This window comes from Cavia porcellus, unplaced genomic scaffold (assembly GCF_034190915.1).
Source record: "Cavia porcellus strain 051 isolate PalLab524CR breed Dunkin Hartley unplaced genomic scaffold, mCavPor4.1 scaffold_17, whole genome shotgun sequence".
Classification (NCBI taxonomy): domain Eukaryota; kingdom Metazoa; phylum Chordata; class Mammalia; order Rodentia; family Caviidae; genus Cavia; species Cavia porcellus.
In genome coordinates, this window is record NW_026947500.1 from 61,773,110 (window position 1) to 61,788,638 (window position 15,529).

The window sequence follows — 15,529 nt, forward strand, 5'->3', positions numbered from 1 at the left end:
CACTATGATGCTTCTAAACATGCATATTCTGTGCTTTGAAAATGATAACCTCCAGTTTCATTTTCCAGCAAATGTCATGATTTCAGTCTTACTGATGACTGAGTAACACTCCACTGTGTACACATATGATCTTTATGTCACCTGTTCTCCTGCTGGCATGCTCCTAGGCTGATTTCTTATTGTCGAATCCCCTAGGGTGAGGCTTTCTTGGTGGGGGGATTCAGGTCAGGGCATGACAGGGAGGGGTATCTCTGGCTGCAGGGTTTTGGTCAATCTGCTTCAACTTGAGGAACTCAAACTAGATCAGTTCTCAGGATACAGGGGGCAGAGTGGGTGGACCTCAAGGACCCTCTCCTATCTCTATTGTCTTTTGCAGACTTGGGCTGCAGGTGGGGTGGCTCACTGATGCACAAGTAAGCAAGCTTGGAAAACTCCTAGGAAAACTCCTGCAAAAGGACAGTGTTGATACAGAAGATAGGGAAGAAAGATATTTTGAGAGGGGCAAAGAGACATAATGTTTCTAAGCCGTAGAGAAGTGCATCAGATGAACAAATTAAACAAAGTAGCTGGGCATATTGCCACACACCTGTAGTCAGAGCTACTCAGCAGGCTGCCTCAGGAGAATCAGTTGAGCCCCCAAATGGAGACCAGTCTTGAGGGACAAATCCTGGAGCAAAGGGAGAGTTTGGGATAGCGTGGAACTCGGCAATGACATCTGGATCCAGAGAATCCTTTACTGGGTCCCTGTGGAGGCCCCTAAGGTGCATGCAGATCCTCGATGTAGATGTAGAGCTCCATCACTTGATGTCGGGGAGGGGCCATTCTGCAAGAAAAGGAGAGGAGGCATTTGAGATGCTGAGAATCAGAGGTGTCTGTAAGAGTGAGGTTCATGGTTGTGTTCCCGGGATTAAAAGTAGGTGGCAAAGTAAGGGCTTTTGCCTAGAGGTTTGTGTTCTTGTGGCAAAATTCCAGGATAGGATCTGGAGCACTGTGGGGCGGATCCCTGGTGGTACTTTGTTGGTGTCATGAGGAACATCTAAAGGTGACAAATTGGGGGCTTAGCGCTCAAAGGAGTGTTGGGGGGACCTCATGAAAAGCACTAGATTAAGTCAGAAATATAGGTATGAACCTGCATACCCAGCTAATCTGGAGGCTGAGGCAGGAAAATTACTTGAGTCCAATAATCTGAGGCCAGACTGGGCAATAGGGTGCTGTAGCTTGTGTCTAGATGTCCCCCAGAAGCCTGATGTGGTCACAGGTGGGCTCTGCAGAGCTGGCTGGATCTAGAGTGTGTGATGCTGAGATTGATTGTGTAATGCTGACCTTAAGGACTGGTGAAAAATAAGTTAGTCCACTGATTGGCTTGGCATAGTTCTGATGGCAGAGGACAGGAAGACCCATACCTAAAGGGCAGGCAACCTGGGGGCATGTGAAGGGCAAGGAAGAAGGCAGGTCATTTCTTCACTGTCTTGCTGTCTTTTGCCCACAAACTGTTTCTCTTCTGTGATACCACTCTGCCTTGGAGCCAGCCGATCATGAACTGAAACTTCTACAAACTGTAAGCTAAATAAACCTTTCCTCCTTCAACTTCAGGTATTAGGTATTTTGTCTTAGCAAAAGAATAACTGAGCCAGGGAGAGACCCAGCTGGAGGCCAGGGGAAAGAAACAGGTTACGGAGATGGGATTAATAGGCTAGAATCTGGGGATGTTTTATGGCATGGGGGTGGATGGTATGTGTGTCTTCCCCAAACTGAGGGTGCGAAGGATTGGGTCACAGGTAGGTGGAGGGTGATGAAGAGGATAGGGACAGGGTATTCTGTTCAGGGGTGGTTAGTGGAAAATGGATTTAGGGGACAGCACTGGGATGACATAAAAGGATGGACCATGGGAAACGTTGTAGGGCAGATCAAAGCAGACTTGTTTCAGGAGGCAGGTCCAGGTGGCATGGGACTGCAGCAGGGTCACATCTAGTCCTCCAGTGAATGTAAGGGCGGAGGGACTGCAGGACTCCAGAGAGACACATTGCTGCCCGCCCCCTTCCCGTCTCCTTGGCTGGTTGGGTCAGTAGCTGTGCACTGTGTGCAGCCCCTGTTCCTGGTACTGCTCCAGCAGGACCTGGCAGGACCACAAGGTGGCTGGCGGGGCCAGGATGGAGCCCCGTACTGATACTGAGAAGCACAGTGCCTCCAGAGGCCTCCATAGTTGGGAGCGGTGCCGATCAAGTCCAGCAGGTGGCGCCAGAGTAGCTCGCAGCCCCCCAGCCCTGTAAGGTGCCGATTTCCAAGCCCATTTTTCAGGGTAAGGGAGGCTTCCTGGAGTGTTGGAGCTATGATTTGAAGGCTAAAAATCCTATTTGGCAAGAAACAAGCAGTGATTCGGAGATAAGGAGGCAAACAACCTGGCGTGTGATCACCCTATCCCCTCGCCCTGTCCACTTCCTCCCAGGCCCCCTCTGCTCCTTTTCGAATCCAGAAAGCCACTGTGGGCTGGCGCTTTCTGATTAAAGTTCTCAGGGGAGCTCTGAGTGGTGCCCTAGTGTGACACCATACAGAAGTAATCTCACAAAAGTACACAAAGAAGTACTCCAGGGTCTGTTGTCTATGCTGGGTGGTAAATAGAAACATCCACTGATGCAAAAGGTGGGATCAGGCACTGGGTCCGAGTCTTCTCTCCCCTCTCCCCAGGTAAACTTTGAGGAGGCATCATGAAAAGATGAGCCCTGGGACAGGGAGGGTGGAGGAGACGCCACACCCCACATTGTGACGTCATAGAGCAGGGGCTACTCCTCCCTAGTCACCCTGCCTCGGTCTCCACCTGGGCTTTTTTCTTTTGTCTCACACCCTCTGCTCGCAGGAGAGTGCATGGCTTTGCAGGCCTCCTTGCTAGCGTACCTGCAGGTTTCTCTTCAAGAGCTCATCCAGGCTTCCGTTTGGTAGGAGGGGAGTCTCTGGTGGGATGCAGCAAAGGATTTCCGTTATTCACAAAAGAGGAGTGCACTGGGCCGAAGAGTTATTTCAGCTGTGTAGAGAGACTGTGTAATGATTAAGTGGGGTGGGGGTGGGGGGCTCCCTTCAAATCCATAAGTGATTTTTTTGGGAAACAGGAATCAGCTATTGACAAAATACATTAGAAAACGTGTGTGTGTGTGTGTGTGTGTGTGTGTGTGTGTGTGTGTGTGTATTTAGAATAGTGCTCTTAAATGAGTTGTGGAATATTGTAATCCCCTCTCCTCCTTGTGATCCAGGAGGTTTATATTTGTAATCCCATTGAAACATTATTTCAGTCTCAGTGAGCTAATTCCAACCTACCATCCCCAGGGCAACGCATGGCGAGAGTAAAGATGCTAAGACGTATTCACAGTTACAGGCAGCCAAGGGTTCTCGAGTCTGATCCAAGGGAGGATTCATGGGAGAAAGGCCATGACCCAGGGTTTCATGCGGAATTTATTAATTCATGAAGAAGAGAGTGGCTTGAGGGTGAGTGACAGTGAGAATGGAGGGAATTACCTGAGTAATTCAGCTGGGGGGCCAGAAAGCACCTCTGTAATATGTGGATAGAAGGGTATACAGAACAACCAATCTGCATAACTCAATGAGGGCAGCATTTACATGTTTAGGAGGCTGTTGCTTCAGTTTCTGATGTGTAAACTTGTGTGCCCTGGGAAGTCATAGCCTCTCATCTTGAGGCTTAAATCCAGTTGACATTCTTGGAGCTGTGTGGCTCTGCCATCCCGCAGGGCACAACCATTTACAGGGAGACATGAGGCAAGGGAACAGGAAACCGGCAGCTGGCTTCAAAGGTTACACCTCAGTACCTCAGCTAGCCCTATTTACCCGGCTTAGGGCCAGGGGAAGGGACAAGGAAGGAGCTAGCCTGCTCTGTACTCGTCGTCGCTCAGTAAATGCTGTGTTCCGGTTTGTTATACAAATTGTAGATAGTGGTGTCTTGTGTGTGCGCGTGTGCAGTGACAACCAGAAACATCATATCAGCACCGTCGAAACGGAACTGGGAATTTACATGGGCGTTTGTACACAGACGGTGTTTCTTGTTCACACATCGACCTAACTAACCTCTTTCTACTAGTGGGCAAATTTCTGGGAGAGGACCTGTACCACCTGTCGCCAGCAGGGTGCGCGCAAGCCCACAAGCTGCTTTCCCTTTAGCTAAATCTTTTGCTCTTGCTCAGCCTTATTTGCCAATTAAATGCACCAGAGGAATTTCAGTCCCGAGTTTCTGTGGGTAGAGATCAACGATCCGTGAGTTTTGAATATCCCAGAGCAGATGGAAATTAGTGAGCCGTGTCTTCAGAATCTGTAAATAGCAGGGAAGGAAGGGAGATGAGACCTTAGGCAGTTCCCTGAGACCCGCAGGCTACCAGGCTTCACCCTAGATCAGGGTCGGTAAGGGTGTTGCTGAGTTAGAGAGATTTCCCTTCTCGAGGAGGGGCTGAGATTCTGCATTTCTAAGAAGCACTTGCGGCTGTCCAGAGCATTCCCCTGGAGCAGAACTGTCTGTGGCTTTGCAAACATTTGAAGAGCACAGGAAAACTTCCCCAAAGAGAGCTGAAACTACAGGGACAAACTTATTTTATTTCTCAATTACTTTACGCTTTAAATTTCCAAATTTTACATTACAAAATATTTTAGACCTACAAAAATGACACGCAAGCACACACAGTTGATTCTTGTTATTGTAGTCGGTCCATTCTATAAAGTCATCATGAGCGCTGAATAGGTTAATAATGAACCATTGCTTGTCAGAATCAGAAATATCCAGTTAGTTTCTTTTGAGCTAGTCACAATGTTTTCATCAACCAATCAGAACATAGATTTGTTGTGTGTGTTTAAAGATGCTTCATTTTATTGTTGATCCTTTCTGTTAAAAAAATACTGACACCTTTTAAAATCAACAAGTATATTTGAGTCAGAAAAGATTGAGTGGGCACTAAAGATAGCTCAGAATGCCCCATGTACCAAGCACTGAGTTGTAATTTTTGTGAATTTTATACATAAAATAGGAAATGAGACATAGGGCTGGTCTGATTGGCTCACTTTGGAGTTTTCATTATGTGTGCATAATTGGCAGTCTTCTGAGTAGATGATGGCTCAGATATTATACAATAATTGGCTAAGACTCGCTTGATCATAAGGTTCTGCCCTTAGATTGCACTTTAAATTAGGTCTGTATGTACAGAGGATTCTTGGAGCCAAGTTTCATTGTAGAATACAGAAAATATCTAGGCCAAATCTTTTGCAGATTAAGTCATGATGAACTTTCAGTGAAAAGCAGTGTAACTTATGATTGAATGAAGTGTATGTGTTGGTTAATGAGGCAAAATACCTGATGCCCAAAATTAAGGAAGGAAAAGTTTATTCAGTTTACAGTTTGTGGAGGTTTCAGTCCATAATCAGCTGGCTCCAAGGCAGAGTGGCACATAGCAAAGGGCAAACAGTTCATGGCTTTCTCCAAGTTTACTCTGATTGAGTCCAAAAATCCATCTCTAATGCCTGGGATGTGACCTGTGAAATTTCTCAAACTCTTCAGCCTTCAGTGGCTGAAATCTGCTAATGCCCTTCAGGCTCTCTTGTATAACCCATTTTCCTGTTCCTCATCTCTGTCAGGCCCTCATCCAAATCAGATTGTGCATCTACTAGAGTGTTGTTCTCTGAGGTAAGGTGAAGGTGTTTAACAGATTTTACGGAATTCTTTTGGGGACACAACCTCTAAAGGACAGAACCAGGACTGGGAGAAGAGCCAAACTTGCAGAAATTGTAACGCAGCTGGGAGCTGGTCCCATGAAGAGCTGTAAAGGTGGGGGTAGTCCTTGAGGTGAGTCCCACATTAAAGCAAACGAACTGAGCCTCTGTCGGGCCTTCCTCCTTCCCACAATCAACAAGTCATTAGAGGTGGGCTGCCCTGGGAAGATGCCATTTTTGTTGGTATATTTTCCTTTAGCCTAAGGAACTCTCAGGTAGACGGTGGCATGAGCAATTAGCAGCCCATGCTTCCATCAGCTGAGGAGTGCTTTAGTCCTAAAGAATCTGCAGGACACAGTAGTGTATCCACTACAGCGCACCACTTACGCCATTCCAATGGAAATGCTACTTAAAGGTAAGCATACTCAGACCCCAGAAGCCAGGGGGAAGCCTCAGCTACTCCTCTCCAGCCCCTGAAAGACCTCAGAAGCCAAAGGGAGCCTTGGTGCTCCCTCCCTGTCACCCAGACAACTACAGTAGCCCAGGAAAGTGTCAGCAACCCCTTCCACCACCTGCAGTACCTTGGTAGGCTTGTGGGTGCCTTGGTAACTCCTTCCCCCACTCAGAGAACCTTGGCAGGCCAGCGAGAGTGCGGTGAGTCACCCCACAAGCAGACGACCTCAGTACATCAGTGGGAGCCTTGGTGACCCTTCCTCTACCTGGAGGACCTTGGCAGGCCAGCAAGAGTGTGGTTGAGCCCTTCTTCTGTACAAAGAACCCTGGATGTGCTGGTGAGAGCACCAGTGAGGCCTCCCCAGTCCCTGAGGAACTTGACTGGGCCTGTGAGACCCCCAGTGACACAGCAGGGTCCCAGTTGGGACACAAACCGTAGACAGGTGGGTCTGGCAGCCTACAACAGTCTGAAGCCAAAGTAACGATACAAGCTAAGGGTTGGTTTGCATCAATATTCCTAGGCTTGTCAGCCTAAGAAGAATACAGGACTCATTCACTGGCCCTACAGGAGGAATGTGGGTGACTGGCCCACTCCTGCACTGCAGAGCCCAGCAACTGGGTGAACATCAGCCACACAGTAGGACCTTAAGATACACACGATGGACAATCGAGGCTAGTGGAATTGAAAAGACCTAAGTAATAACCAAATGGTGAAAATGACAAAGTGAAAAAGTAAAATACAATTTCAAACACCCAGCCCATCTGGAACAATTACAGGAAACAAAAAAATAGAGGACACTGAAATTCACACACCTGAAATTTCTGAAAAGATAGCAAGTGAAGTAAAGAAACAAATTCATGAGGCTAGGTACTCAGGTAAAGAATCTCTCAGGTAACGAAAGAAATAACAACCTTAATGAAAGTGTTGCTTAACATAGCTAGAGAAGACATAGATAAAAAAGTACAGGAGCATGGGAAATTGATGGAATCCTTGAAAAAATGTTGGCGGGGATATGGGGAGAAAGGAATCCTTTTGCACTGTTGGTGGGAGTAGACTGGTACAACCACTGTGGAAATCAATGTGGAGGTCCCTTTCAATCCAACTATTATTCTTCTGTGTATCTTCCCAGAACTGAAAACATCATTGTAAAATATGTGCACCCATGTTTATAGCAGCACAATTTGTAATAGCTAAGTCTTCGCAGCTACCCAAATGCCTATCAACCACAGAACAGATAAAAAAAAAGATATAGTATTTTTATACAATGGAGTATTACTCAGGTATAAAGGATAAATGTTTTATAAGTAAATGGATGCAAGTAGAGATCATAAGTGGAATAAATTAGACTTGCATGTGTAAATACATTGTCTTCCTAGTGTAAAAAAAAGAGTAAGATCCAAACTGTACAATAGATATTGTAAAAACAAAAGGGAAGGAAAGTGCTCAAAAGGAAAGAACAATTGTGATAGGGGAAGGGAGAAAAGAAAGAATGGAAAAGGCTGTACGTGTACACATGTATACACATATGTATATGTAAATATATGAGATAAATATACTCATCAAAAAAATTGTTTTCACTGTCTCACTGATCATTTTTTGATGCCTAAATTTTATAATCTGAACAATTATCTTGAATAACAATATGCAATATATTTATGCTAATTTCCTATTTATTTTGTTTTTGAAATTCTGTATCATTTTTATTTTTTTTAAATGAAAAAAAATTGACAAAAATGGTGATTAGAAAAAAAGGCACCCAGTGTAGAGAGGCCTCACTGACTCCATCCTGTCCCGGACACATCCTGTTGAGAGTGCCTTGGCAGAAAGTGCAGGCCCTGGGACATCCCTTCAGGTTAAAACATGAGGTTGGCAGGCCAGCGAGAGTGCGGTGAGTCACTCCACAAGCAGACAACCTCAGTACATCAGTGGGAGCCTTGGTGACCTCTCCCTCTACCTGGAGGACCTTGGCAGGCCAGCAAGAGTGTGGTTGAGTCCTTCTTCTGTACAAAGAACCCTGGGTGTTGGGTGTGCTGGTGAGAGCACAAGTGAGGCCTCCCCAGACCCTGAGGAACTTGACTGGGCGTGTGAGACCCCCAAGTACAAGAAGCAAACAAGTTACATGATCCAAGCATGTGCAATATGAGTTTCTTTGTTCTTTATCTCAATAAAAGCTGCTTGCTTACACTGGTCCGGCAGCAGCTATTTTGCTGACCCTTGGTGTGTGTGTCCCTTTATTTTCCCTTTGCTTGCAGAACCCCTAAAACTCAGCATTTAGGATGCTCTTGTTCCGTGGAGAGGCATATAGGAGGAAAATCAATGAAACGAATTATGTAGAGTATCCTGCCATCACAAGGACTATCCTCACAGGGGCAGGCGATATTCATTCCCACACTTATCTGCTACCCCATTCTAGCTTGCCTCTTCCCTTGGCTGCCACCTCTATGGTCTAGGTGGCTCATGAAAGCTTAAACCCTTACACCTCAGAGGTTTGGACAGTGGTCACCTTTCCCTTCTGGGCACACAGATGCTGCACTTGGTTATTTACCATCAAACTTGGCCAAAGAATATTATACATACTATTGTTCTGAGTGCTAAAGAGTTTCCTGTCTGTACTCAATGTACAACACAGTCAGCATAGAATTATCTAATCATAAGTTTACAGTAATCATGATTCCCCATTACATTGCTCTGAAGCCTTATGTCTGCATTCATTAGTTGGAATGCTTTTATCCTAGTTTGTTTGATTTTATTATGTGTGATAGTATAAACAGATATTTTAAAGAAAAGACATTAGAATAGCCAGTGCTATTTAGTATCATCTTACTCTGAAGTCCTACCATGCTTTTGTTTTTGTTCCCTTTGGTTCTATCCTTTTATATCTTATTGGATATTATTATGGGTGATAGTATAAACAAATTTTCTATGGAAAATTGTAGGGAGCGGCTTCGAACAGCTGCTGCTGCCCTGCCCCTCCTGCCTGAGGGCATTTGGTGTGTCAGCCTACATTTCCCATGATCCTCATGTCCACCTACATTACCCATAATCCTCTCCTGCTTATGTCATATATCCGGATGTGATGATGACCTATCAGATAACACTCTGTGCCCTCTTCCTGCCTTTGGCCCGCCCCCCACCCTATATAAGTTGTAGCCATTTTAAAAATAAACGAGACTCGATTGGAATCGCATCTTGTCTCCATCTCTCTTTTCTCTTGCCCTGCCCCCATCCCCGATCCCCTCTCCAGGTGAGACCCACGAACTGGTCCGCAGGCCGAATCAAGTGGCGCCCCACGTGGGGCGGGTCAGAAAATGAGATAATTTAGTAGCCACTGTTCATTCTCTGCTATTTGGTTCTGAAAGCCCTATAATGTTTTCATTCTCTTGAATGGTTTTATACTGTTTTGTTGTGTTTCATACTATCATAGATAAAGCTATGCTCAACTACTTCAAAGAAAGACATTATGGTAGTTACTGTTAATTATGGCTTGCCTTGTGGTAAAATGCTGTTACTTACACTGTCCTGATCTGATTTGTTATGTCTTCTGTCTTAATCTCTTTAAAGTAATTATTTTATCATGCCAGTACAATTTATTTTGTCATTTATACTGTCCTCTCACTAGATACCCAGTGTGAAGTCTAAGCTTTCCACAGCTATGACTAAATACCTAAGAGTAACAACTTTAGGCAAGAAAGGTTTACTTTGGCTCACAGTTTTTGCCCATTGTCAAATGGATTCACTGCTTTTAGGCATGGGCGTGACAAAAGGAATCTGGTGATTTCATGGCAATCTGGAAGCAGACAGTCAAGAGCAAAGGGTCAGGGACAAGACAGTCCCCGAGAGCATGGCCCTGAAATTTGCTTTCACTAGGTCCTATCTCTAAAGTTTCCATCACCTTCTCATAATGCCATAAGATTTTTAATCCATCAATGATTAATCCACAAATGAAGGCTCAGCCCTCATGATCCAAACACCTACCAAATGCCTCAACTGAACACAGCTGCACCTGGGGTCAGACCTTCAATGTGTGAATCACAGGGGACATTAGACAACATGTTAGCTGCTTGGAAATAGAGGAAAAAATCCTAGCAATGAGGTGAGAGCCGGATCTACATTTCTGATCATGTTTCTACCACTCGCCCCATATCACCTTGAACTAGTTCTACTCATCACACAGGCCTTTGCATGTCCAGATTGCTCTTGCCACAGAAATTCCCATCTCACCATCCCATCTCATCAAGATCTCTGCTCAACTACTTTAGCTGCTTACCCACTATGCATGAAACCAGTCTCCCTTCAACGTCTTTAAAAAGTCTGAGTTTTCTCCATAAAATGCATATAATTGTAAAAATATTTTTGTAAAACCCAACCTTTACTCCATTAGAATGAACTGCTTTGGTGTTTAAAAATCTTGTGTGGCCATAGAAAGTACTAGTGGTTACCAGCATGGACTGTTTAGGTTCAAATCTGCACTCCACTCTTATTGGCCAGTGAACTCAGGCAAGTAGCTTCTGTGTGGATAATAGAACATAACTTAAGCAAATAAATTTGTCTAGCAGTACCTCAGTTTATAAACTTGTTTTGGGATTGGGGGAAGACACCTGCATTTGTATTTGTGTGGGAAGATGGCATGGTCATGTTTGTCACCTGATGCTGAGTTTGCAAAAAGCAAAATGTTGCCAATGCTTTTGTTTGCAAACTGTTTAGAAACAGAAGTGTTTATGAACCGAGGCATTACTGTACTAATATTTATAAGGTACTCTTGCCTATGTACAAAATGTGCTATGTATTTGACCATCTATTATCAAGGCAATATAATTCTTAGCTATTTGAAAATAAATATTGAATAGTTTCCCTAGTGTAAGAAATGGTAAGAATACATAACAATATGTGGTAATCATGATTCCTCATTATATTGTTTTGAAGCCTTATAATGGTTTTCATTCATTAATTGGAATGGTTTTATTCTAGGTTGTTTGATTTTATTGTCTGTGATGGTATGAACAGCTATTCTAAAGAAAAGACATCATAATGGCTAGTGCTGATTTAATATCATCTTGTTTTGAAGTCCCATCAAACTTTTGTTCTTCTGTCTCCATCAGTTTTATCATATTGGATTTTATATGTGATAGTATTAACAAAATTTTTTATAGACAAGGAGATAATATAGAAACCATTGTTCGTTTTCTGTTAATTGGTTTTAAATACCCTGTAATACTTTCACTCTCTTGAATGGTTTTACACTGTCTTGTTATGTTTGATGCTATAGTATACGAAGGTATACTCAAATATTTCAAGGAAAGAGACACTATGGTAGCTACTGTTATGTCGGGTTGTCTTGTGGTGAAACACTATGTTGCTTAAATAGTGCTGTTCTGACCTGAATTGTTATGTCCTCTTTTATCTTAAATCTTTTTTTAAAAGAAAAAAAGAAAATATAGGACCTGCATGAGGAACAATTCACATGAACATTTGCAATCCTACATACACCCAGTTATAGCACTATCAAAATAAGTACAAAAGAGAATTATAAGAATGTGAATCCATAACCATAATGGAAGACTTTACTACATCATTATCACTAAAGTTTAAAAAGTTCTGAACGTACAATGGAACACAACAGATTAAGGCCCATATACTCTATATCTACATATTAGAGAATATACATTGTTTTGAAAGAAATATAAAATATGGAAAACATTGGGCAAACTGCTAAGTTTATCTTTGAAATACTATATTCAGTTGTAATTAACAAGACACCTCAAAAATGATTAATCACTTTGGCTTCAACCAGTTAGGGATTACTTTTATTCAATCACATAAGGATAGTCTTAATAAGCAGTCCACAGATGACAAGGCCAATCAGCAGCTTTGGGGAAATTCAAATCATTTTGTTGTTTTGCTTTTTGCTGCACTATAGATTTTGTCCGTGTGTGTGTGTGTGTGTGGTGGTGGGGTAGGGGAGTAGCTCTTTATTCTCCAGACATTAACACTTTTTATAAGGTACGATAATGTAAACCGAAAACAAGTCAGATGGTTCTTCAATTGCTCAAGTGACTTCTGCCTAATTAATTCTCAAAGTCACAAGAATGGAACAAGATCTGCCTGAGTGTCAAGAAAGCCTGGTGGCTTATTTTCAATACTGCTCAAAGACAACTTGAAAATTTTGCTTTAAGTAAGGATGGCACAACTATTGAGAAAGAAGCTAGTAGTATTTTTCATACTTATATAGAAAAATAGAAACAGTACAATGAAGTCTATTCATTCTAACAAAAATACCACTAACCTAGAATGAAAGACTATCAGAGGCATTATTTAATTTCATATGCTAAAGAAATGCATTCAGTGGCTATTCAGAAATCCTGTACCTTTCTTGATATGCAATGCACTGATGGTTTTGAAAAGCAAATTGTATAGATTGCATTCAAGCTTTGGAAGGTAATTTAGGGTTTATTTTGAGGAACAGATAAAAATGTTTGTATGAACCAAAGACTAAAATTAATGAGTTAGTGGGTGAACCTACAGATTAGAAAATGGTGATGCTAATTTCAGATTCACTTAGACTTTTCTCCCCAGTATCTGTTATCTCCTAGTCCCTCAGTGAAATGCTGAGGCTAAGGTATTCTACCATAGATTGGATTCCTAGGCTGCTCCACCACCTGGGTGTTCAGGAGAGGCATCAATGAAAAGCTTTCAAAATTCACACTCATAGGTTTTACATCTGGGGAGAATCTTCATGTTTTTCCTAAGTGGCATTTTAGAAAGCTTTTCCCCTTTTCTTTATATTCACAAGTCTTCTTCTGAATGTGGGAAAATAGAAAGTCTTCCAATACCAGTGACATTCAACAGCTTTCTCTCCATAATAAATTCTCACATCGTTTTAGAAGCAGAGAATGTACAGTGTTGCCCCACAGTCACTGCAGACATAGCACCCCACCATAGTGTACTTACTAACACGAACACTTGAAGTATAGCGCTCTCCACATCTGCTTTCACACGTGTGTCTGAAAGGATGAACATCGGGCTTCTGAATTCTGATGAGCTTCATAGGGTCTTTTCCCAGTGGAAGCTGTCACAAGGATCTGTGGCTGAAGGCTTTCCTTTTGAAAGGAAAAGCTTCAGGTTCCACTGGGCATAGTAGTATGAGCTTGAGTTGGAAGTCTTATGTTTTTTTTTTTTTTATTTTGAGAAGGATCTTGCTATGTAGTTTAGGCTGTTCTTGAACTTGCGACATAATCCAGGCTGGCCTTGAACTCGCGGCAATCCTTCTGCCTCAGCCTGCTGACTGCTGGGACTCTTAAAAGTGTGCCACTAGGCTCAGTGAACTGTAAGTTTCATCACACTGATTGTACTCAGTGGTTTTGCCCTCCAATTTAAACTAACAGGAGAATTTACTGAACACCATTTCATACTGCTTGGAAGGATGAGGATGTGCTGAAGGCTTTTCATTAATTTCAAAACATGTTTCCTAGATGGTTTCCAGTGATCTGTCTCCTAGTACTCACTTTCTGTAATCTTCTAGTACACTGTTTCAGGATTGGTCTGTGTAACCAGGATAATATGGAAAATGTGAAAATGCACCCTTCTGATGACGTCATGAGAAACGCCATGGTTTCTTCACTGGCTTTCCCTTCCATCACTTGGTTTGGGGGAATTCTGCTGCCATACTGTAAAAATACTTCACCTTCTGGAGAAACCTACATGGTGAGGAAAGAAGGGTCTCCTGTCAACAACTGGCACTAATTTTCCAGGCATGAGAGGAAGCCACATGGATGCAGATCTTTCATCAGTGAAGGCTTCAGCTGACCACAGCTCTCCCTGACATCTGGACTACAGTCTCATGTGAGATCCTGAACCATAACTACAGAGCTAAGCTGTTCCTGAATTCCTGGTCTACAGAAACTGTGACACACTGAACTTCTGGGGGCCACCAAGTTTGGAGGGATGATTTTTTTAAAGCAGCAACAGATAACCTGTATATCTGTTGTGAGTTCTCTCAAGTTGAGAGGTCAACAAGGGCTTTCCCAAGAAATTCCTACAGTAATTTCTTATCCCAACTCATATCCACCTGTTATGTATTCTCTTGTGCACAGAAAGGTAAGAGTTACTAGTGAAAGATTTTCCACAGTGGTTACATTCATAGGGTTTTTCTCCAGTGTGAGTTCTTAAATGCTTCTTCACAGCTGAGAGATTATTAAAGGCTTTCCCACAGTCACTGCATTCATAAGGTTTCTCTCCAGTGTGTATTCTCCTATGCACTGTTAGAGAAAAGCTACTGCTAAAGGACTTGCCACACTCACTGCACTCATAGGGCTTTTCTCCTGTGTGTGTTCTAACATGCTGTGTCAGATAGGAGCTCTTTCTGAAGGCCTTCCCACAATCATGGCACTCATAAGGTTTCTCCCCTGTATGAATGCTGTTGTGTCCAGTCAGGGAGGACCTTGTACTAAAGGCCTTTCCACACTGATTACACTCATGGTGATTTTCCCCCGTATGGATTCTCTTGTGGCTCTTGAGGTTACAGCTCGTGCGGAAGACGTGAAAACACTGGTTACACTCATAGGGCTTTTCTCCGGTGTGAATTCTCACGTGCAATCTGAGGGATGAAGGATCACTAAAGGCTTTGCCACAGTGACTGCATTCATAGGGTTTCTCACCATTATGGATTCTCCTGTGAATAGTAAGGTAAGATCTACTGCTGAAGGATTTCCCACACTGATTACAGTCATAGGGCTTTTCTCCAGTATGAATTCTCTTGTGCTGAGTAAGGTTAGATTTTGTGCTGAAGACCTTAAAACACTGATTACATTCATTGATTTTCACTCCACGACGACTTCTCTCCTGTTAAGAGATGAATAAATATAATTTATAATATTTTTGACATTTCATGTCTCTCCCAGAAATTCTATTACATCATTAAAACATGTTTAAAACTACTGGTTTAGCCCTTAGAAGTTAAAAACAACAGATGTTTGGCAGTTTTTATCACATTCATAAAATTATTTTCTGATAACTTAAGTATTAATTTATATTTAGCTAGTACATTGACTCACATTTTTAATGAAATATTTAGTTCATTAATTATTTTATGTGAGAAGTCTCAGTGAAGAAACAAGTTTGGAGCTAACTTTGTCTTTTCTAATTTTGGACATTTCCTACTGTGGAACAATAAACCACCCATGCTGATCTTACCATTTTTACAGCTTTTACTTGTTCTCTTCTAAAAGCATCCTTCTTAGGTGTTAGCCATCTGACTTTCAGTACAGTCTCCAAATCTGAAACACAGTGAGAAGAAACTCAGCTTCTGGAGAACAGAAATGGAAAGGTACAGAAATGAGCCAAGGTGGACTAAAAGACCAGAATTCTTGAGGAAGCCTGCAA

At 42.7% G+C, this 15,529-nt stretch overlaps 1 protein-coding gene across 15 annotated transcripts in view; it reads right to left on the bottom strand.

Moving 5' to 3' along the window:
- Positions 1–11,933: 11,933 nt before the first annotated feature.
- Positions 11,934–15,529, bottom strand: part of Znf558 (zinc finger protein 558) — a 28,344-nt gene continuing 24,748 nt past the window's right edge. For all 15 annotated transcript variants that reach the window (XM_013151844.3, XM_063228355.1, XM_013151832.3 and 12 more), the window contains 2 exons: positions 15,341–15,423; positions 11,934–14,989 (listed from right to left, as the gene is read on the bottom strand). In XM_013151844.3, the coding sequence (XP_013007298.1) occupies positions 14,207–14,989; positions 15,341–15,423 (866 nt within the window). In that variant the 3' untranslated portion in view covers positions 11,934–14,206. The remainder of the gene's footprint in view (positions 14,990–15,340; positions 15,424–15,529) is intronic.